The sequence below is a fragment of the Pongo pygmaeus genome, chromosome 12, assembly GCF_028885625.2.
Source record: "Pongo pygmaeus isolate AG05252 chromosome 12, NHGRI_mPonPyg2-v2.0_pri, whole genome shotgun sequence".
In the NCBI taxonomy this organism is placed as follows: Eukaryota; Metazoa; Chordata; class Mammalia; order Primates; family Hominidae; genus Pongo; species Pongo pygmaeus.
This window is the reverse complement of record NC_072385.2, coordinates 68,192,458-68,217,312: the sequence shown is the minus strand read 5'-3', so window position 1 is coordinate 68,217,312 and position 24,855 is coordinate 68,192,458. Positions and strand designations below refer to the sequence as shown.

Sequence of the window (24,855 nt, the reverse complement as noted above, 5' to 3'; positions counted from 1 at the left end):
AGCCACCATGCTCGGCCTCTAAATTTTAAAGTTAGATGATATGTTGATATGAAAGAAAAGGACTCTGATAAACCCACAGTTTAGTTTCACTGGAGGGACTGAGGGGATGGGAGCAGGAAGGCTAGGTTTCAGGTAACCTTGAATAAATACTCTGTATGAATTAATAAAATGGAAATAAAAGTGTCTCACTGTCCACAGCTTAAAAAGATGAGATGATATATATGTAAATGAAGCAAGACACAAGTGGTAGGGCTTGCAAAACGCCTTGGGGCTTCCTGAAACTGAGAGCATTCCAAAGCTTTTATTTAGATCCTTAGACATTTAATGAATTTAGCCACTATAGATATTACATGTTGATAAAAAGATCCTCCTCTTATAGCGTAATGTGAGCTTGGGAGTTATTGTCATTTAGAAGATAAAGGAGTCCCCATCCATCTTCTGAGACCTTCTTCTGACACCCCACCCTGTGTTGGGTCTCAATCAGCAGTAGTTATGGGATGCACTGCTCCCTGGGGTCAACCAAAACGTGGAGGGCTGCCCTCCCAAAACATCTTTTCTTTTCTTTCTTTTTTTTTTTTTTTTGAGATGGAGTCTTACTCTGTAGCCCAGGCTGGAGTGCAATGGCGCGGTCTCAGCTCACTGCAACCTCCACCTTCCAGGTTCAAGCGATTCTCCTGCCTCAGCCTCCAGAGTAGCTGGGATTACAGGGGCCCGCCACCATGCCTGGCTAATTTTTGTATTTTTAGTAGAGATGGGGTTTCACCATATTGGCCACTCTGGTCTTGAACTGCTGACCTCGTGATCCGCCCACCTTGGCCTCCCAAAGTGCTGGGATTACAGGCATGAGCCGCTGTGCCCGGCCCATTTTTGCTTTTCTTATCCACCATAGATCAGTTTCACTAAACTTTGTAGAAGTAATTTATATTTTCAAACTATTTTCTCTTTTACTTGTCACCCCTTCCTTCCTCTGCCCCAATCCCTTAATGCTAAAGATAATGACACCAGAAAATATTTTTGATCAACTGATCTTCTAAAATGAGACTGGGGCTTTCAAGCAGGGACAGGGGAACCTCAGACCTCCAGCAAAGAGATGGCTGAGGTCTTAAGCCAATGTACCAGTTTAAATGGACATCATTTAGGCAGCTTTTCTGCAATAAAAGGAATCTGGTATACCGACCATGTAAAATGTACTGAAACTTAGTTGGATAACTATTTCCTTTTCTTAAGCTTCTCTGAAAGGCAGCAAGCAGTTTATGGGCTTGCATTCTGGGAGAGCAGAGTGTGGAACTGAGAACAAGTCACTTCATCTCGCTGAGCTGTGGTGGCTTTATGTGCAAAAATGGAAGTGTCGATCTGTACTCACAGGGTAGCTGTGAGGACCAAATGCAGTCATGTATGCAGGAGTGCAGTGCAAAATGCCAGGGGCAGTAATGGTTCCACATCACTGTCCCTTTCCTTCCCCTCCCCTTGGGCCAGTGAATGGAGACTCAAAGGAAATATGTCCATCCCAAGAAGGTTTTGAGTCCAAAGCACAGCTAACTAAAAGCAGAATCCAGTTTAGAATGGAGGCCTCTCTTCAGACTCCAAACACAGGGATCACATGCCACCTCACCTTTAAGAAAACACTTAGAAAGCCAGTCAATGAACTCCATTCATTACAAAACTGGTAGATCTGCCCTCAGCTTTAATGTTTGCTGGGGATAGAGTAGGTAGAAAAAAACTCTTCAAGAAAAGGAAGATGTTGTATTCTGTGCCCTTTTACTTCTGTAAATGAAACCTTGATAAGTACAAAATTCAACCAATTCATTTTTCCACTTAAGAATGAAAAGAAACTCAACTTGCAAATACCCAAAAGCCCATCTAGGAAAAACCCAACATTGTCTCGGTGCTTTGGTTTTAACTATGTGCTCTATCCATGCCTTAGACAACACCTGAGGTGGATGGGAGGGGGCTGGGATGTCATTAGACACAACTGCGCTGAGTTTCAAGTTCTAAATATCTGTCTTACCAGTAAGTTTTAGAACACAACCACACTTTGGGAAGCTGTAGACTACATGTGAGCTAAAGCAGTGCTCATATCCCTGGCTCTAGGTTCCAGACATTTCATTATCTCAGGACAGAAAATCTAATGACAGGGAGCTCATAAACGAAGGGGGACCTGGTTTGTAAGCCCTGATGGAGTGTGTTCCTAAGAGTCAATGGCCTAATGACTGGGCTTTTCTAGGGAAAGGAGGTACTATTGTTAATAGGTCCTTGTTTGTAAACAAATAGAATGAAAGCAAGTGATCACAGACACCAGGGTCTATACAGAATACAAGAAATTAAGTGGTGCTCTTTCTGCAGTGAGTCTGCAAGTGCCTGGAAACAGCAGGGCTGCTTCTAAACTTTCTTCCAGGCATTTGGTGTTAGCCTAGAGTAGCACATGGATCCCCTGTGGATTAAAGGGCAAAACCAGGAGGGATTCTGGCTTCCATCATCCCTTTCCCTCTCACCCTCTTCTGATTCTATAAATCACTTCTGGCAGGTAGCTGGGAAGCAGCTGCGAATGACAGGTTTGCTCTGGAGCACAGGAAGCCACCTTTTAACCCGCCTGCTGTTGTTTGTCTCTCAAAACGTGACAAAGGAACAGATGTAAGCAACATGCCAACTGTTGAGAGGATCTGCTCGGAGCACTATAGGAAGCCTGTTGGGAGCCACATCACACCAGCCAATCCAAGGAAGGACAACTGAGTTCATTTCCTGAAACCCCCTCTGCACACTCAGTTCAAGTCAGGTTGGGTCGGCAATGATCAGGCTACGCACCACGCAAACCCCTGCTTCCACCTTTGCATCCGTTGCATCCGTTCAAATGCAACTGAGAGGTTCAGTCCAGCCTCACCCTCAGCGAGGACTTTTTTGATCCCATGCCCCTCCCTCATCTCTCAACCAGACTACTTTTCACAGTCTGTAAGCCTCTCATGGGTCAGTCTCATTTCTGCAAACCATCTTGTGATCTCTTTGAGGGTTGGAGCCATGGCTCACATACCTTTGTATTCCCAAGGTAATGGTTTTTCAAATCACCAGTTGCAAACCATGAGTACAATGGGAGACAAGTTTAATGGGTTGCACCCAATATATTAAAATATAAAATAAAAACCAGCTTACAAAAGACACTCCTGGGACAACTGGGGAACTATGAAGTAGATATTAGATGACATTATGAAATTCTTATTAATTTTCTAAGGGATAGTAATGGTGGTGTGTTTACACAGGAAAATGCCTTATTTCTTTTAAAAATTATTTTTATTAGACTTTTTTTTTTGGAGCAGTTTTAGTTTCACAGCAAAACTAAGTGGAAAGTAGAGATTTCCCCTGTCCCCACACATGCAAAGTCCCCCATTATCAACATCCCCACCATGGTGGTACATTTGTGATAATCGATGAAGTACACTGACATATCACTATCACCCAAAGGCTACGGTTTACATTAGGATTCAGGTGTTATACATGCTACAGGTTTGGACAAATGTATAATGACATGCATCTGCCATTACAGTGACATACAGAGTAGTTTCACTGCCCTTAAATTCCTTTGTGAACTTCAGGGGACACATGCTAAAGTATGAGAGGTGACTTACTTTCAAATGGATCAACAACAAAAATATTTGTGTATGTATAAGCACACACGCTTGCACAGATCGAGCAAATGTGCCCAAATGTTACAAAAGCTGAATGTTAGGTGTAGGGTATGCAGGCATTCACTGTACTATTCTTTACATTTTTCTGTGTGCTTGAAAAGTTTTATAATAAAAAATGGAAGAAAATGAAACAAAAAAATCAGAATGCAGAGGATGAAATATGATTTGGTTTAGGTATCTATTGACATATGTGTCCTGGGTCACAACATACATATATTTCTTATTGTGGGTCAAGGCCCAGAATTTGAAAATGCTGTCCAGGCTGGGTGTGGTGGCTAAAGCCTATAAACCTATAATCCCAGCACTTTGAAAGGCTGAAGTTGGAGGACTGCTTGAGCCCAGGAGTTCAAGACCAGCCTAGGCAATACAGCAAAACGCCATCTTTGAAAATAAATAAATAAATAAATAAAAAGGAAAGAAAGAAAATGCTGTCCTGTGTAACTTGCTGCTCTAAGCACACAGCAGGCAGGCAATGAACTATTTGTTAATTAACTTCTAGAAGCACAGGATTTAACTGAAGCAGCAAGCTGAGAAATCATTTTGTTTCCAGTTACATCCCATTAACTCAAGCTGTGTCAAAACAGCTAAGCCCTTTCCTGCGTTAGCACACTTGGGCCTAACCTTAAGTCAGCCTGCAGGCCTTTCTTATCAGATGTTTAATTACTCATCAGGAAAGATACTGCTGGCTTTCCCCCTTGATGCCAGGGAGGAAAGTGTGTTCACAGAAGACTCCAAATAGGGCAAGCGATTGTCCTGGTTTGCCTGGGATTGAGGTATTTCCCAGGACTAGGGACATTTTGTGCTAAAACCAGGACAGACTTGGGCAAACCAGGGCAGCTGGTCATCCTAAATCTGAGCAAAGACTTTAAGACAACTTTGGACAGACCTGGGAGAGCTGACACTGCTGTGCTGTGTGGCAGATGACACCACTGCAGCGTTAGCAAAAGGGACAAACCCAGCCCGAGAAAAATTGTAGCCAGAGATCGCTCTGATGCCATCCAAACAGCAACAGCAAATGCTGCATTGCAAAGTGTGTCTCATGCCCTTAAACAAAAGCTTTCTCTGATTATTCAACAACTAATCTGGAAAGCAAAGGACAAAGGAAACTTACTGTAAAAACGTCATCATCGCCAAGCTCAGCTTCATTATGGATGGTGGAAGATGATGTTGTTGAACCTAAAAAGACAAAAATGTAATAAAAAGTGTTTCCCAAGAGGATACATCAAATCCAACCGTTTAAAAAAGTATATTTTAATAAAACCACATTCCATTCTTTTTGCATGTGAATTACCAACAGAAACAAGTTACCTGGGAATTGAGTGCTTTTAATTTACTCTTCTTTAATTGATTCTTGCCAGGATGCTCCCTAAATTAACTTTGCCTGCTGTTGTTCCCAATTAATCTCTCAAACTTCTGCACTGGCTGCTAGAGAATAAGCACACAGAAAGGCACTGTGGAGGAGGTGAGGGGAGAGGCTGCCTGCTCCTCTGAGGGACATGCATCAAGCCCAGCCTCTGTAGTGAGCTTGAGGTCCCAGCTGTGTAGTGGGAAAAGCACTGGACGGGGAACCCCTAAGTGAGACCTGCCACAATCTCACTGTGTAAACTGGACTTAGCTCCTCTGGTCTTTTCATCTACCAATGAAGGCATTTTAGCTCAATAGCTTATATAGTTGTGTCCAGTTCTGAATTCAGATATTCTATTTCTAAATCCCAAATTGTGGGCTCCCTTCTAAGGGGACACCTGTGCAAGGGGGTTTCCTCTTGCAATACCAAGGCATCAGTGAGTTTGCTTTGTTTTTCCAAGTCAAAATTACAGCTCTTGTTAGAAAACCCTCCTTATTCCATCATGGAACCAATTGGATTTTAGAGTTCAATGTAATTACTTGTTCACCTTTTTCTTCATTCTGGTATGCGAATCAGGTACAACTGCCCTACTTCCCCCCACCACCCTGAATAGCAGACAGTAATGCATGGATCAACTTAATTGGCTAAAAGAAAGACATATTTAAAATTGCATCAGTGACAGATATACCAAAAGGGAAATTTATTCTCTATCTTTTCCTTTTCTTGGTTAGATCTTTTAAAATATGCATTTAGAAAATATTTTGCTGGCCAGACGCAGTGGCTCACGCCTGTAATCCGAGCACTTTGGGAGGCTGAGGCCGGCAGATCACGAGGTCAAGAGTTCAAGAACAGCCTGGCCAACATAGTGAAACCCTGTCTCTACTAAAAATACAAAAATTAGCTCGGTGTGATGGCGGGCGCCTGTAATCCTAGCTACTGGGGAGGCTGAGGCATGAGAATTGCTTGAACCCGGGAGAGGTTGCAGTGAGCCGAGATCGCACCACTGTACTCCAGCCTGGGCTGGAGACTCCATCTCAAAAAAAAAAAAAAAAAAAAAAAAAAAAAGAAAAAGAAAATATTTTGCTATTACATGAAATTGAAATTAAAAGAATTGCTCAGAAAGGATGAGAAATACTTAAATTTCCAACAAGAGACTGCAGGAGAAAAAACAACAGTCCCATAGTATGTTCTGTGCAACTCCTATTGGTCTTTCAGGAGTTCTCTCTACTCTGAATTACTCCAATCAACCAATGTTCTAGGAAAACTGGTGGAAAAAAAAGCTAGATAGTATGTATATAGAGAAAAAAATTACAAGTAGGAGAATGAAATGTTGTGCAATTAAGTACATGGACACAATGCGAACGTCTATCAATAATATAGGAGCTGCTTTTTCTCTAAACATGAAAAAGCTATGTTTAATAACATTTTAAATATTTGCCACTTATGTCAGACCTATGATTTGAACACTGGTTTTTATCATCTCTTTTTGGCTATCTCATAGTTGTTTATGGATTCATGTTCTAGCTAGTCTTGTCTTACTACTGATTATAACGTTAAGTAATTTGTCTTTTAAGACTTGCTTTTTTCCTCTTTCCCCAAATCCACAATGAAGAAAATGACTTCAGAACACTTTTATTTCTTAAGCAAATGAAACATACATCCTTTTGTGATTAATTTCCCCAAGATCTGAATTTGGTATTAACATGCCTTGTTTGATATTTCTTTCTTCACAGGGCCCTGTCTATGGCTTCTTTAACCCTCTGATTTGATACCTGGATGTGCTGCAGTGGAGAATTTTTGTGTTTGCATCTGTGGACTCTAGCCAAGCCCACCATGAGAACTGACTGCCCAAGGGCCCTCCAGGCCATGATCAGATGTAACACAATGCCTACTACTCACTTACCCATAGACCAAGGCCTAAACCGAACCAGGGCTCCAGAGGTCACAGATCCCTTTCCTTTTCAGTGGCAGCCGTACACCCTGGGCCTCTGATTACAGGAGGACAGTGGGTAGGCCAGGAGCCTTCTGGGCCCGCCAGAATCCATTCTCTACTTCTGAGCCAAGACAGACCAGACCAAAGCCGTTTCAATAGTCAGGACAAGGTGAAAGCAGTCAAAAATACATGCACATGGAAATCCAGAACCTGCCTGTTTTTTTCACAGCAGAGTCTAAAAATCAATTGGGATTACTCCTTACTCTGAAACCCATCTCCTTTTCCCTGCATTGTCACTTTAATTACTCTCCTTGGCTATTCCAAAAGTTTCAGCATCTACTGACCTGGTCCCAAACCCTCCCGCAAATAAACCACAAATATATGATGGCAGACTATTGGAATTAAAAAGAATTTGGAACATTTCCATAGTCCCACTAAGAATGCAGTGACAAGTTCAATACCTTCTATAAGGTCTTCGATTGCTTTCCTTACTCCCCTGTCAAAGGCTCGGGCATCAGCAGGGCTTTGGAAAGTAAGTCCAAACTTCCTATTATCGACCTTCCAATGATGAAACGTTGGATTGGCTTTGGTGTAGACCAAGTCCTTTCTCACATAGCATTCCAATACCACCTGAAGGATGGAAACACACAGGCTGGTTACTAGTGGAACAGCCATGATGATGTCTCGTTACAGAAGTCTAATTAGGAACCATCACTGGTGGCAACTACCAAAACCCCTCTAACCCCTGCCTTCACATATCTGTGAGTCTCTCCAATTGGAAAGGAGGCTTTGGCTTTGCTTGGCTGCTGACCATCTGATCTTCGCTGCTCCCCACTGTCCTGGCTGTACCCCTTCACCATACTCTCTTCATCACACTCATTCCTCTTCCTCCTGGCTGCAGGGCACTAAGCTGATGCCCAGGTCTTGGGTCTTTGCTGTATTTCAGATTGCTGCTTTCATGTTGGGGTTTTTATATTGATGGTCATCTAGCTTCCCTCCCCTGAGGCTCCAAATTCCAAAAGTTGAAAAATAACTTTACTCTAAAATTTCTCCTCTCCCAACTTCTGGCAATACCAATCCCTCTCCACTCTTTTTCTCTGGCTCATCATCTCTGTGGTCATCTTTGCCTCCTCTGCCTATCTCCTGTATTATTAATCACCAGGTCCATTTCATTTTTCCTTCAACAGCTTTTGTATCAACCCCATTTCAGTTGCCGCCACCCTGATCTGGGTCTCTATTAACTTTATGTTTGGATTAATAGAACAATCTTCAAGTTTCTAGCAATTTAGTCTCAGAACTGGCTTTTACTGAGTTATAATGAGTAGATTGATCTTTTCATCTCTAAGATGGAAAGAACACCAATGTTATCAATGAGAACAAGAACATGCTCTGAAAACACTGAATAAATGAGAAACCTAATTCACATTCATTGTCCAGTATATCTTCTCTGTCAAGTTTTACTCTTATATGTACTCCAGTTCTCCTTCTTGTCATCTTCACAATTTAGTACCTGATTTCAAACTATTCTTTAACAGTTTCATGTATATTAGTCTTGTTCCCCTAACTAGACTACAAAAAGTCAAGATTATAAAATAACTCCCTCTGTGTCTAGCACAGTTGATAGAGATACTAGAATTTATTTAATATTATAGAAAAGAAACATTGCAGTAATTTGAATGTAAACTTCATTCTTTATTCATTAAAAAACTCAAACTACTTACAATATTTATTCCTATGGCTTCATTACAAACACCATAATGATTTTGCTAAGTTTTAATAGCCCAATCTTGTTCTGGCAAAGATCTGCATTTACCACAATGTGATCTTATTAATTTAGACTAAATGAAGGACAAGAGTAAAGACCTGTCTAAATTAGTATACATGTAAATTAGAGAATATCTTTAAATAAGTATAAATTCTAAGAATAGATCAAAGCAAAAAGAAGGAGGCCAGTCCAGTGGCTCATGCCTGTAATCCCAGCACTTTTGGGGGCTGAGGCAAGAGGATCACTTGACCCCAGGAGTTTGAGACCAGCCTGGGCAACATGGCAGGACCCTGTCTCTAACTAAAATACAAAAATAAGCTGGGTGTGGTGGCACACATCTGTAGTCCCAGCTGCTCAGGAGATTGAGCTGGGAGGATCGCTTGAGCCTGGGAGGTTGAGGCTGCAGTGAGCTGAGAAGGTGCACCACTACACTCCAGCCCAGGTGACAGAGTGAGACTCTGTCTCAACAAAAGGAAAGAACAAACGAGAAATAAATTAAGAGTTGTCTAATGAATGTTCCCTAACTTAATAAAAAAAGAGAATAATATTCAAATTGGTATATCAAATAGTAGTCCCAAGCAGTTAACTTTATTACATTGTATTGAGATCGGACAACAGTCCCCTCCCATAATTCTATTTATGATTAAATTGCTTATTATAGCCATTTCCCCCTAAGAATAGCACAATGATTAAATGTCAGCCCAGCCCTATTCGACATTGGGGAAATCCAAATAATCAAGAATTTAACTAACAAATGTTATCTATTTTAGAATTTAATAGTCTCAATTCAAAGTCTCAAAATAAACTTTTTGTATTCTAAAAACAAAGACTCCTACTTTCTCCATATTTTGGGGGTGAAAAAATTAGTTTTTGGTTGATATTTTCCAACTTTGAAATTATTCCAAAGGTACATTTTCTTAGAAAAGTTTAAGTAAAATGGCCGGGCGCTGTGGCTCATGCCTGTAATACCAGCACTTTGGGAGGCCGAGGTGGGCAGATCATGAGGGCAGGAGATCGAGACCGTCCTGGCTAACACGGTGAAGCCCCATCTCTACTAAAAATACAAAAAATCAGCCGGGCGTGGTGGTGGGCGCCTGTTTTCCCAGCTACTCAGGAGGCTGAGGCAGGAGAATGGCGTGAACCCGGGAGGCGGAGCTTGCAGTGAGCAGATATCGCGCCACTGCACTCCAGCCTGGGCTAAAGAGCAAGACTCTGTCTCAAAAAAAAAAAAAAAAAAAAAGTTTGAGTAAAATAAGTTCAGCCACCTAAATTAAGTGAGGGGGGAAATCAGATACCATCTCTTTATGTCCTCTAAAGCAAAATAGTATCATATGTATCTAAGTTTAAAGACAAAAATGAAAAGGTTTAGATGCTTTCATCTTCCCAACAGATATAAACTCTCTGGTGAAGTTTTGGCACACACACAATTAGACACTAACTTAAAACTTGAGAAAGGCTTTAAAAAATACCCGTTTAAATAAGATGCATAAGGAGAAAAAAAGTGATTTTGTTCTTGTTGGAGACTAAAAAAAAAAAAGCTACACAAGAAATACATGTTGTGGGAGATTTAAGTATTAGCTGAAGACATGAGGACTCCATTCCTACTCGTCTCTCCCCTCCACCGTCAACATCCCTCTCTATCGAGTTCCCCACTGTCAGTAGGGCGGGCACAATCCCAGTTTCCATTTTGTGGCTTCTTTATATATACACACTTAAGTTTCTGTGTAAGGGTAACTGTGTTTAAATGTAGCCACACCTATAAGTTGTTTTTAACTTGCTTTTTATTTTCCTTAAAAATGTGTCATAGAGATATAGGAAGGTAAAAATAATTGTTTAATTCCTCTGTATGGATGTATTAGATTTATTCAGCCATTCTCCATACTAACAGGCATTTATGTCAGTAAGAATTGGTCACCTTGAAGACAATGCTGCAATTTACATCCTTATCTATATTTCAAGTATAAATTAGAATTCTAGACAGCTTCCTGGTACTTACAGACTTTTCCAATGAGTCAGTGGAAATATTAAAAAATGTAGTTTTTTTTTATATTAACGAGTCAGTGGCAATATTAAGAAATGTAGTTTTTTTAATATTAATGAGTTAGTGGCAATACTAAGAAACGTAGTATTTTGATATTATAGAATAAAATGTATCAACATTTGGAAGATCTGCTTAACTCAGTGGAGCATTATTTTTCAGGTGACCAGTGCATGATGTTACAAAATCAGGGATGAGTAAAAGATCTATTGAAAGTGAAAGATAAACCAGTGGGTGGTAATGTAACAGAGTATGAAATGTTCATTGATAGATTTCAGATTCCAAATGGTTGAGTTTTAGTGTAGTATCAAAGAAGAGTATCTACAATTGTCTGAAAAGGCTATTAAAATATTTCTCCCCTTACTAACTCCCCTTCTCTGTGAGTAGCTGTATTTTCTTTATATACTTCAACCAAAATAATATATTACAGATTAAAAGCAGGAGCAGATACCAGAATCCAGCTATTTTCTGGTAAGCTAGATATTAATGAGATCTTCAAAAACATAAAGCAATGCCACTCTTCTCATAATTACTTTTGTTCTGGAAAAGTTATACAGTTATTTGCCATAAAAACGTCATTTATATTAACAATACTGTTTAATTAAAAATTTTAAATTTTTTCCATTTTAATTTTTAATATGGTAAGTTATAAATAGCTGTAACTCACCAAACCAAAAGCTCTCTGAGGTCCTGAATAAAATTTTGGAGTGTAAAGGGATCCTGAGACCAAAAAAGTTTAAGAACTGTTGCTGTCCATAAATCTCTGTGTGTTTAAGTCTTTTTTAAAGGATAGTGTTCTAGATGTGAACTGCTAGGTAAAAAGATATGCACATTTAAAATTAAAATCCTGCCAAATTGCTTTTCAAAGAGCTTTGCCAGCTCAAATTCCCACCAAATGTTATGTGAGAATGCTCACTGACCTACACATGGGCAACGACTGGAATGATCAAACTCTTAGATTTTGTGATTAGTCTCCATAAAGAGGTTTCTCACAAGATTTGTTTCAGGAGTAAACTCCTCTAATCCATCTAAAAATAAGATTCAACTCAGAAAATTTTAATTTACGTATAATTTCTCAGGCTTGACTGTCCCCAGCTTACCAAAAAATTATCTGACTACTTGTGAATGGGCGTCTGGAACAGAGACTTTTCCCATAGAAACAATGGTAGTTAAGTTAACAGCCCTCAATATGTAACGAAACAAACTCCCACAATCTGCTGAATTCTAGACGTGCACTACATTGTAAAAACTGACAACACTGTTTCTATCTGAAAGAGAGCTTCATGCCCTAGTTGGAATACTGGGAACTCTGATACAATCCATCCAATATATCCTAAAAATAATCTTCATCTTTTCTTTGCCATTCCACCTTTTGAGGGGGGTTCCTCAATAACTCACCACATTTGCAGAGCTCCCATGTGTGCGCATGGTCTCCAGTGGGCACTAGCATTGCATTAGAGAAGCTTGAGAGGCCAAAGGAAGAGTTATCATATCTCTAAGGAGAGAGAAGGGGGCGGGGGTGGGGAGGGCAGTGAGAGGGAGAGAGGAAGGGAGACTGGGTACGGGTGTGTGTGTGTGTGTGTGTGTGTGTGTGCGTGCGTGCACGTGCATGAGTGTGCTGGGTATGGGTGTGAGGGGAGGGGTTAAGTACCACTCAGTACAGAAATCCAGAATTTCCCAGAGTGTGAAACAGGCAAGGTGAGGGATGGAGAGACAGAGAAGTACAACAGGACATATGGGTGTGTGATTTAGGTACTAGTGAATATAAAAGTCCACAAGTGTGGAGTCAAGGAATGTAAAGGGGACAGGAAAAGGGGTGGGGAAATGGAGAAACATGATGGGGGAGGGGATGAGGCACACTTTTAGGATAGCGCAATCTGTGTACACTAGCAACAAACAACAGAAGTTGGTCCACGAATCAGCGGGGGTGGACAGAGGACTGGACTGCCCTAATAGTATGCCAAGTTAGTGTGAAGGGACAGGCTTTGATTTTGCAAAGAAATGAGCTCAAACGCTGGCTCTGCTGGTGACGCTGCCCACCCCATGCCGAGGACGTGGCTCACTTCTTAGAGCATTGAGTTTCCCCACTACAATGCGGAAATAGTAATGTCTTCCTCCTTCAAAATGTTGCAGGAATTTAACTGAGGTTATTTACTTAAAGGACCTGGAACAAATGGTAAAAGTTTACTATACACTAGTAATGTCTTACCAGTGACTAGATTAGACAAGCTAAAGGGCCACTTTAGGTTGAAGTACTCTATGACAAACCACAGAAATACCAGGAAAAAGTAGCTCTAAAAACATAACCCTTCAGACAAGATAATCTGGTAAAACACAGAATAACCCTAAAACAAAAAGACCAAAGAAGTGGAAAAAAATTTCTATATATATAAAAATAAGAACTAAAAGGGCAAGCAACAGATTATAAAAATATACTTGCAGCAAATATGACAGATGGAGATTCATATCTTTATTATGCAAGAGGGCATACACATCAAGGAGAAAAATAAGGCCCCGATAAGTAAATATACAAAGGACATCAACAAATAATTAATTCACAGTTACAACTGTTTAACAAACAGAAAAACATTTTATCTCATTAGCAAGCAATAAGATTTTATATGTATATTTAATATACATATATTATATATGCATATTTTATACACATATTATATATGCATATTTTATATACATATGTGCATATTTTATATGCATATATTATATATGCATTTTTATATACATATATTATATATATGCATATTTTATATCCCTCAATCTGTTAAAGGAAATTCTAATACCGGTAGCAGCTTCTTGCACATGTATCAAAAGTCATAAAAATATGACCTCCTAAATTATTCCAAAACCATAATAAACATGGAAAATTCCCATAGGTGTATTCCTAACACTGAGGTGAGGGGGAGAACCTTAATACTTGACACTAAGGAGGTGGTCAAATAATGAAACATCAAACTGATATCAGCAACATGGAAAATTTCATATGAGAATGTTAGGGCAATGTTGTTTCATGATAGTCTTGAAAGAGAATGTTTAAGGCAAAATAAATGAGATACACAACTGTTTAAAAATATGGCTGGGCACAGTGGCATGTGTCTGTAGTCCCAGCTACTCTGGAGGATGAGGTGGGAGGACCATCTGAAGCCCAGGAGTTGGAGGCCAGCCTGGTCAACAAAGTGAGATCCTGTCTTTTTTAAAAAAAGTACAAAGTGGGAAATTGCATCAAAGGGCTAAGGGTGGTTGTTCAGTTTTGGGGTCAGAGTGACAAGAGAATCAAACACTGGTTCCAGGCCCCCAGAACAGGCCACTAAGAACAAGGAATCTTTCTGAATCATAATTTCTTCAATTACAATTATAGAGGCTGCTGTAAGGATACAATGAGAGATCTAACCGAAGGGCTGGATTATACTTAGTACATGGTAAATGCTAGATAAATGGTAGTCATTTTACTTTTTATTGGTAATGTAGTTACATTGCTTTTTATTGCAAAAATGTTATAAACAAGAATGTTTTCATTATTTGACTATTATATAGGGTATTTCCTCAACAAATACTTCTTAAAATTTGCTGTCTTCTCCCTTTAAATTTTCAGAAATGAAATCAAATGTGAAAATAACATTTCTGTTAACCCATATGTAACATTTGCAAATTGTTCTGTCTTATCTATTTTGTAAATTTTTTAAATATAAGAAGTGCTTGCAAAAGAAGGTTAAATTTGTACACTTAACACATAAAACCCAACAGATGCTGCTGTAAAGGGTCTCAAATGTAACACTGACATATTCTTGTGGTGTCTTTGCATTTTCTCTGTGGGATCCTGCACATTCTGAATCATCTGTTGGCTTCTGAGTACACACTCCATGATCAAATACAGATAGAAGTAGTGTTCTTCCATGTTTAGGGCCAAGAATTTAAAACAGATTTTGGACATTCCATTTTCCTTCCTATCATAGATTCCTTCATAACACAGAACTGAACATTTGAGTTCCTCCATAAGACCGTATATTATGAAGTATCAATTCCCCACCCTTGGGAGGTGATGATTACTCTCCAAAGTATTTATCTATAAGCATGGATAATAATTTATAGAAGTATGGGCCAGGCGCTGTGGCTCACGCCTGTAATCCCAGCACTTTGGGGAGGCCGAGGTGGGTGGATCACCTGAGGTCAGGAGTTCGAGACCAACCTGGCCAATATGGTGAAACTCTGTCTCTATTACAGATACAAAAACTAGCTGGGTGTAGTGGCGCGCACCTGTAGTCCCAGCTACTCAGCAGGAGAATTGCTTGAACCTGGGAGGCGGAGGTTGCAGGGAGCCAACATCATGCTACTGCACTCCAGCCTGGGTGACAGAGCGAGACTCCATCTCAAAAAAAAAAAACAAACAAAAAAACAAACAAACAAAAAACAAAGTATGACACCACTACTTCTTGTTATTTTCTTTTTCCAAGCATGTTTTATTCATTAGGGCATGAAATAAAAGCTAGATAAACATTTATTTATAAGTAGCCTAATGTCAGATGACATCTTGCCTTTGTATTTTACCTGCCACCATCCAAACCTCAATGGCATGCTCCATGAATAAACTCTACATTTTTAAAACACTGACTTCACAGCTCAGTACAATGTGATTCATAATAATAAAAAAGTACACTTTTGTTTTGAATACCTTTTTACAATGATAGACATCTTAATCAAAGACGCAAATAAAACAGCCAAATATACTTCTAAGCATCTCAGATAAAGCGTGTGGTCAAAAGAGACTTTGCTGGAAAGGACAGTCACGTTTTACAATTTGGCACCAGCTCCGGGGTTCTAACTTTTGAAGCTTTTGCAAGAGTTTGAAGTCAGAGAAAGAAAGAAAAAAATATGTTAAGGAAAGAGGACTATGATTTAACGTAAAGAAAGCAGTTGTCACTAATTTAACCCATGAGTTGTATGTCTGCCATTACCAGTTTGTCTTTCTGTCGTTCACCATGGATGAGAAAGCCGCTTCGTCCATTGCCTTCGGGGTGCATGACCTTACAGACCCCGACGCGACTGATCCCGCCTCCTTCCTGTGGGAACCATCCCCCGCTGGAGTCATCTCTGGTCATAACCACAGCCTTGACACGCACAATATAGCTGTCACTAAAACGACAAGAAGAAGAACGGGGCATGACAATGGTCTGGTAGTTGCAGAACACGTTTCAAAATGCAAGATGACCACCAGCCAGCACTTTTTTGGATTTATCGAAAGAAATCTATGCCTGGCGGCAACCTTAAAAAGTGATCCATCTCAACTTTTAGGGAAAAAACAAAACACTTAAACTCAATATAAAAGTACATTTTTAAAAAGATACCTAAGTAATTAAAAATTACTTGTGATCGAAAGATGTATACAGGCACAATATTCTCCAGTTTCTAGGTATAAGTACTGATAAATGAATTGATTTCTGTAATTTAGTATCTTTAGGTTGGAAAGACACACACCTATTTTTTTGTTGTTGTTTTTTTTGTTTTTGTTTTTTTTTTTTTTTGAGACAGAGTTTCGCTCTTGTTGCCCAGGCTGGAGTGTAATGGCGCGATGTCGGCTCACTGCAACCTCCGCCTCCCGGGTTCAAGGGATTCTCCTGATTCAGCCTCCCAAGTAGCTGGGATTATAGGCACCTGCCACCATGCCTGGCTAGTTTTTTGTATTTTTAGTAGAGATGGGGTTTCACCATGTTGGCAGGCTGGTCTGGAACTCCTGACGTCAGGTGATCTACCCATGTTGGCATCCCAAAGCGCTGGGATTACAGGCGGGAGCCACCATGCCCAGACTACAAACCTATTAAGAGGGTATTATGGTTTCAACCCTTTAAAATTAGTTGAAAACGAACGACCAAGTTTTAACATTTTATAAAGCCAAGAATCTCATTTAGCATAAAATAGGATAATCTACTTGCAAATCATAAATTCACCATGAAATCACGTATCTAGGTAGGAAAATATTTCAATTCCAATAACCCTTTACACATTTGTAGCCTTCTGTTTATGATTTTATTTCTTCCAGTCTAAAACCTCAATTTCACAATAAGTTCTTCTGCACATTTGCCAAACATCCTCTTTCTCCCCCAGAGACCAACTCTAGCTTCTTTTCATTCTTCATCACTTTTGGGGGAAATTTATTTGGATTTTTGGCAAGGCCATTACATTCTCACTTGCTGTTTTCTTTCTTTGGATAGAATTCATTTTTACTCATTCAAACATATATTTGCGTGTTGTATATGCCAGGCGTTATAACAGATTCTCAGGAAACAAAGTTCCAGAGTAACAAAGAACCCCCATCATTCCCTGGGCCTCAGGGAAGACGCCCTCACCCTGGGCACTCAGAACCTGGCCCCCACAATTGGCCAGAGACGTGGAGGCAGTCCCTGTGCCCCATAGCCCTGCTCACCTCACTCATCGCTAAAGGCAAAGCCACCAGATTTTCCATGACCCCTTATGGCTCACCCTCCACTGCCACCCAACTGACCTCCCTTGGCACCCCAAACCCAAGGTCTACCATTCCCTTTACTTCCTCATCCCCTCCTCTGATCATTCATTTTTTTTTTCATTGTGGTAAAATGTGAATGGCATAAAATTTCCCGTTTTAACCATTTTTAAGTACACAAGTTCAGTGGCATTAATTACACCCACATTGTTGGGCAACCATCACCCCCTTCTACCTCTAGAACTTTTCGTCATCCCAAACTGAAACTGTACCCATGAAAAACACTATCCCCCTTCTCCACTTCCCCGACCCCTCAGCCCCTGGCACCCACCATTCTACTGTCTTGTCTCTATGAATCTGATACTCTAGGTACCTCATATAAGTTCCTTTCCCTTTCCTAACCTAAATTAAAATGCACTCTTGGCTGGGCCTCTGTGGCCCATTCTCCCAGGGCTACTTTCTATCTCCCCACTGCACCCTGCTGGGCCTAGATGTGGGTATGGTGCTTGCCACTGCTGCAGACTATTCAGCCTCCCTCCAGTGCTTCTGAAGCTCACACCCTGACCCCTCTCACAACCCTTCTTCAGTCTTCTACAGACCTCACTTCCCTTCATTCCTTGAAGACTTCAGCAACCAGGCTCACTGACTCTCCATCTCCCCACCATGATCCCTGGCCCGATTCTTGATAATTTCATTATCGACATGGAGGATCCCTCCAATTCCCTGGCCTCTCAGTTTCTGGGCCTCTTTCCTTCCAATGCCCTTGTCTTACAACCAACTTTAGCCATTCATGCCCAGGTCAATCGTGAATCTTGTCATTACCAATATCTGCACCACCTCCATAACTCAATTGTAAGCATCCTGCTCTCCGACCACCTTGTAACTTTGCAGCTCTCTCCCTCCAGACCCCAATAATTCTTTACCCTGTTGGGGCCAACAGTCTATTGTTCTGACCACTTTTGCCCTCCCCCAAACCCCATGTCCTCAACTGATTCTCTACCCCTCCCCTTGCTTGTTGCCATTGCCTGGCATGACCCCAGTGGAGTTAAATCCTACCATCTACCTACTCCGTAACCACACCCAGGCTGCTGAACATAGTGAGAGGGAAAAACCCCACTCTACTATGCTCATAGGACTAGTTTTAAAGCCATAAACACTACTCTCAAGTGAGTCCTTAAGTGCCACCTGGCATCCTGCTACATATCCCTGATCTGTCCCCCAAAGACAACTTCACACGGCCTCCTACCCCCTCACTCTCAGAGGATGGATGAAGTTGCTTTAGTTTCACTGAGAAAATAGACAAAATCACAGGAGACCTTTCGCCTGTGCCCACCACCATGCCTACGCTTTGTACCAGCACTCTCTCCGCCCTTCCTCCTGTAGCTGTGGTGAAGCCATCCATGATCCAAGCTAGGGCCAACTTCTTCCACTTCAACACCTTCTACATACCAACAGTGCCCAAATTCACCTTTCCATCCAGGTCTCTTCTGTGAGATTCAGGCCAGTAGAACCAAGGGCCTATGTGAGGTCTCTACATAGGCGTCTAATACGTATCACAATCAACATGTTTCAGGTTGAACTCTTGGCTCCTGACACCTCCTCATCCTTCTAGTTCTTTCTTCAAAATATATCCAGGATCCACTTTTTCCACTTCTACTGACACTGACCTGATCCAGCTGCCATCACCTTCCATTGAGATTGCTGCAGTAGCCTTCTAACTGGCATCCTTGCTTCCACGTTTGCCCAACTTAACCCAGAAAATAGAAAGGTAAGTCAGATCACCCTACTCAAACAAACCCTCCAGTGGTTCGCCAAGAAGAAGTCAAAATCTGGACCTTACCCTACTACTCTCCTTGCTCATTCCACTTTGGTCCCACTGGCCTCCATATTAAGCATCCTTCTACCTCAGGGCCTTTGCATTTGCTATTTCTTCTGTTCAAATCCTACTCCTCACATACCAACTGAGTTCATTCTCTTATTTCACTTAAGTCTCTGTCCAAGGTTATTTCAGAGAGGACTTCCCTGCCCACTCTATATAAAGCAGCATAGCACCCTCCACCCCTCTTAAATCTTCTCCCCCTGCTTTGGCTTTCTATATGCTACTAAATCAATGCTTGCTCAATAAAATATCTGCTTGCCTACCAGAATATAAATTCCACAGGAGCAGAAACTTTGCCTTTTTTGTTCACTGCTATATCCCTAGAGCCTAGAATGGTATCTTATATGTAATAGATTGCGGAATGAATGGGGTTAAATTCACAATATAAACAGGTTTAAAAAAAATTATCTATAGCAGGCTGGACGCGGTGGCTCATGCCTGTAATCCCAGCACTTTGGGAGGCTGAAGTGGGTGGACAACCTGAGGTCAGGAGTTCGAGACCAGCCTGGCCAACATGGTGAAACCCTGTCTCTATTAAAAGTACAAAAAATTAGCTGGGCTTGATGGTGGGCGCCTGTAATCCCAGTTACTCGGGAGGATGAGGCAGGAGAATAGCTTGAACCCCAGAGGCAGAGCTGAGATCGCACCACTGCATTCCACCCTGGGCAACAAGAGCAAAATTCCATCTAAAAAAAAATCTATGGGTAACAGAATCCCTATAAAAACATATAGTGTTCAATACTTATTTACTTATGAACCACAATTACTAAATTGGGATCACAGTACTTTCTATTCCTAAAAATTGAAAAATCATGTAGAAGTACATATAAAAGTCATAGGACATACATGTACATACACAACTAATCCAACTATTTCAGGATTCAACATGCATATTCCCTTAGATTAAGAACCTTCTGGGCTGGGCACAATGGCTCACGCCTGTAATCCCAGCACTTTTGGAGGCCAAGGCGGGCAGATCATGAGGTCAAGAGATTGAGACCATTCTGGCCAACATGGTGAAACCCTGTCTCCACTAAAAGTACAAAAATTAGCTGGGTGTGGCGGTGCTTTTGCCTGTAATCCCAGCTACTCAGGAGGCTGAGGCAGGAGAATTGCTTGAACCCGGGAGGTGGAGGTTGTAGTGAGCAGAGACTGCAGTGAGCCGAGATCAGCCTGGCGACAGAGCAAGTCTCTGTCTCAAAAAAAAAAAAAAATCTTCTGTAACATTTATTTAGATTAACTGCATACAACTTTGGAGAATATCCTTTCCCCCACTCCAACCCCATTTATTTAAAAACAAACAAACAAACAAAAAACCTAAGGGTCCTACGACTTTTGATTCTCTAGTGTGCAACACAGCTTTCTCAAATCTATGAGTATACTATGGGTTCATCTCAACAGGAGATGGCTAAGGTGAAGAATTGAAACTCTGTGCACCTCTTGTTAAAACGTGCTTTTACTTTTTTTGTGTTGCAGCTGTGTGCTGTCCTGTTTCTTTGGGGGGATTAAGTAAACATGAAAAAGAGAAGTTTGCATTACTTATGTTAGTGCCATAAACATTTCCAAAAAGTACCCATTTATTAGAGAATTTAAAAATACCATACCCTTCTGTGTCCAGACTACAAGGCTGTTAACTCTGGCCTTTGCTTGCACTCTGAGGCCTCCTCCTTCCTGCCTCAATGTCTCCTATCAAGTGCCTTCTCCAGGGTATAGACTTCTCTGTGATGGGATTGGGGGAAGGGGAGGCTCAGGGGCAGAAGTCCCCTTTGTCTCCTCCGGCAACAGCCCCGACAGCCAGCATTAACTGAGGCATCTGGCTATTTAAAACAAGGCAGGGGGATAAAGTGCTGGACTAAAAGCTGTGAAGGATGTCTGGATAATCCAGCTGCATGGCTGCATGCCAACTGCTTCCTATCCATGGTGTATTTACGTTACTCAGGCACTTCACCCCACCCAGCACAGAAATGACAATGAACTCCACTACCAAAAAGGTATAAAGGAGGAAAACTCTCTTCCCACCTTCCCTCCCCCTCTTTCTGGAAAGAATTAAACAACATCTGTTTAAAACAGATGTAAGGTTTGTTAGTGGGGGGGATGGGGCAGGAAGGGCAAGGGCAGATTAGTTTTAAAAATTTGCACAAGGAAACTGCTGCTGGTATGCCTTAGAAAAAAATGTCAAAACATGCTATCTTTGTCAAAAATAACAGCATTTTAAAAGAATGCTTCTGAAATTAACAACGCTGTAATGGTGTGGATCTAGTGAAGCTCCAGCCAAGGGTCCAAACCCCAACTGAATGGAGCCCAGGCGTCTGAACTTGAGCTGAACAGCCCCAACAATGTTATTACAAATGGTGTTGGATGACCAGCCCTCAATACTGTATTCTTTAGGTGTGTTATGAGCAAAATTGGCTGGACTGAGGATCTGCCATTTAAATGTGGTTTCTTTAAGGAAAAAGCTTTGTGTTCCCAACATGTGGACTTTTTGTAAAAACAGGGCTTCCTGTCCCGGGATCACTCAATATGCAAAAGAGGCAGGTGACATTGTAAGCAGGATAGGAAGGCAGAGAAAAAAACACTTTCAAAACTGGATTAGCATCTCCACAGAAAAGTTTTAGACCTCAGCCTTTATGTTCTAAGTGTTCTCCAGTTTCAAAGCAGGCCCTGTCTGGGCCACGTTACAGACATAAACCAAGGAAGCGTAGGAGATGACCGCGAGGCAGCACTGTGTCTCACAAAGAATGTGTGCTTCAGGGCCAGGCGGCCCCGAAGTCCCCAGCTCTCTCAGGAGCTGAAGAAACCTCTTTTTGAGCTTCAGTTTCCTCCTTTGCAAAATGAATAGGGGATCTACCTTGCTGGCTGAAAGTAGTGTTACAGGTCGTGTCAGATCCAGAAGTTTGGTAAGTTGTAACCATCATCATTTATGCTGAAAGGCTACCTCAGAGACAAAAAGAGGTCCTTGAAACACCAGCTTCCCTGGCCACTGAGGAGTGGGTTTCGACTGCCTGCCCTTTCCAGCTATCAGAGAGTAGAGGGGCAGGGAAGCTGTCAGGCTCTTGACAGTAGGAGGAAATTTGACATGGACCTCCAGCAATTGTCAAGAGAAGTTAGGTTTATAAAGACCAGGTTTAGTTGTCCACTGCAGGCATACCTGTAGAGGAAAATAATGCCATCCGCCATCTGTGAGCTGGCCCTCTGCTCCTGCCCCTCCCCATCGGTTTCTTTCAGGGATGGAGACTGGGACTTTTACCTCCCCCATAAATACTTCCCACAGCCAGCCCTTATCTGATTACACGGCTCCTTTATCTCTCCATTATGCTCAACATTAGATTCACTTCCTCCCAGCCTCTTCTCCACTTCACCAGACCTTGAGAGGGATTAGCCAAGATCCCAGCCTCTCCAGCCCAACTCCCAGACGCCAGCTGAGCCAAATATAACACCAACTTCTTGCAGGGAGCCAGGCACACTCACTTTATTTTAATCACATCGCCCGCCCCCGGTCTTCCTCGTGCTTATAGATTTATAAAGGCTCTTTGATTTCATCGAATTATATGTTTAAAATATTATATATGTGTGTATGAAGTATATGTGAATATAAAATACATATGACTAGTGATCTTTTTAAAAAGAATCAACAAAATGCTTCAGTAGAATCAAATGTGTTGAGAAGCTGAGGGTACTGGTCATACTTTCTATTTGTTAAGTCAGGTGGTGGTTTTGTGGGTGTTCGTCTTAAGTATCAACTACTCAAGAAATTTTTAAAAGCGGACTGCCCTGGTTTTGGAAGTTTATATATTCTGAACTTTATGGGCAAGGAAAGTTAACATAATGTAATTTTATGCACGGTGGTAACATGATTTTCTGCTCTGTACAAGCCCCTGAAGGTAGAACACTTGCTCTACATGCTATAATGTCCCAGAAAATAAGGCCTTTCTGTTAACCACAAAAATATGTACTGTTTGTGTGGTTAGGTTAGGCCATTACAGAAAACAGCGTTAACGAAAGCTCATTAATGCCCACAGTAGAAAGACTCGATCGCAAAGATGCCAGATCTGGCAGTAGCTAATTCTGGCAAAGGACATCAGCTCTTCTCTCAAACATGGATGAGCAGGCACTGTGAGGCAGAGAAGAGATTTTTTGATCATTAAACGTTTGTTTCATAAAGAGAACCAGTTTGCATGATGTAAGAATTAGGGAAGGTGAAAAGTGGGCTAAGATCACTTAACAAAAGGCTTCTCCACAGTTATTTAACATCAGTGAAATCAGCCAACAAATACACTCAATGGAGAGTACCTTTGAAACTGCCCTATTCCAGTATCTGCTAGTAAAAGAACCCATGTACTTAAACAGGGACTAACACTTTCCTGTGAGCTCACAGTGCCAGGGCACTATGCTCTGACTATGTTTATCAAGAGGAGAAAACAGGCTCTTCGTCCAGCCTTCACTGTGTCCCTGCTTTTCTGAGGTGCTGTAGCTAATCTTGCTCGTGCAGAGTAACCCCTACCCTTAGAGGACTACAACATAGCTTTGGTTTTTTGTTTTGTTTTTGAGACGGTGTTTCGCCCTTGTCGCCCAGGCTGGAGTGCAGTGGCGCGATCTCAGCTCACTGCAACCTCTGCCTCCCAGATTTGAGCGATTCTCCTGCCTCAGCCTCTCGAGTAGCTGGGATTACAGGCGTGCTCCACCATGCCCAGCTAATTTTTGTATTTTTAGTTGAGACGGGGTTTCAGCATGTTGACCAGGCTGGTCTCAAACTCCTGGCCTCAAATGATCCACCTGCCTCAGCATCCCAAAGTGCTGGGATTACAAGCGTGAGCCACCAGACCCAGCCAGCTTTGATTTTTAAAAATGTGTTATCTTCATTATCAATTTATGTATTTTTTAAATGGTATGGAATGAGTTTTGGGAATGGAACCCTTTTACAAAACACGGTACCTAAAAGGTGTGTGTAGGAGGTGGCGGTGGTAGTCTTTGCTTTACAATGACTAGGGATATAACCTTCATCCAGGAACCAATTAGGCTAAAAGCCAGGGGTCCTGCTTATGTGCAGGAGCCTCAGAGGGGATATAAATAGGTTTTCCTTCACTCTGTTGGGCTCAGAATCTATGAGTAAAGCCAGTAAGTACTGCTGTCCTGCAAGGTCACTAGCGCCCTCTGTGTCCAAGTTCTACCCTCTCCCAAAAAGGGAGGTAAGGGGCATGTCCCTCCTCATGCCTTGGATAAGCCGAGCATCTTTGTTGTTCATGCTACCTAGCTACACTGAAGCATATAAATAAACCTCTCACCCACACACTATTTTCCAGTGCACATATTAAAAGAGGTCGTTTCCTCCATTATCATGGAAGACACTGGTCAGCATATAAATGATTATTAAACTTAATAATTTATCAGTCATTCTTCAGAACAAGTATTAACAAGTCAAAGTTTGATAGACTTGGACCTCTAGTATTTTAGTTTTCCTATTGAAATTTTAATACAGAAATACTCCTTTAAAAATAAGCTGTGAATCCCTATTTTTATAAGTGAGCAATTTTGGTTCAAAATACATGCCCATACCTTGTTTAACATACAGTGCTGATTTAGCATTCTATGTGCCTCTATACTTTCCTTTAAACCTCAGTTTAAAGGAAAATATTATAGATTTAATATTTAGGTAATACAGATTTAACTTATCACTGACGTTAAATCCTAATTTAAATATAAATATTTCCCCATCTCTGAGCGCTACCTTACACCTCCAGGTCACCAGAGC

General features: G+C 41.3%; 1 protein-coding gene across 4 annotated transcripts in view; it reads right to left on the bottom strand.

Annotated features, from left to right (window-relative positions):
* SPRED2 (sprouty related EVH1 domain containing 2) overlaps positions 1-24,855 on the bottom strand; it is a 120,448-nt gene that overhangs the window by 16,320 nt on the left and 79,273 nt on the right. For all 4 annotated transcript variants that reach the window (XM_054475949.2, XM_063648654.1, XM_063648655.1 and 1 more), the window contains 3 exons: positions 15,726-15,903; positions 7,417-7,585; positions 4,789-4,853 (listed from right to left, as the gene is read on the bottom strand). In XM_054475949.2, the coding sequence (XP_054331924.1) occupies positions 4,789-4,853; positions 7,417-7,585; positions 15,726-15,903 (412 nt within the window). The remainder of the gene's footprint in view (positions 1-4,788; positions 4,854-7,416; positions 7,586-15,725; positions 15,904-24,855) is intronic.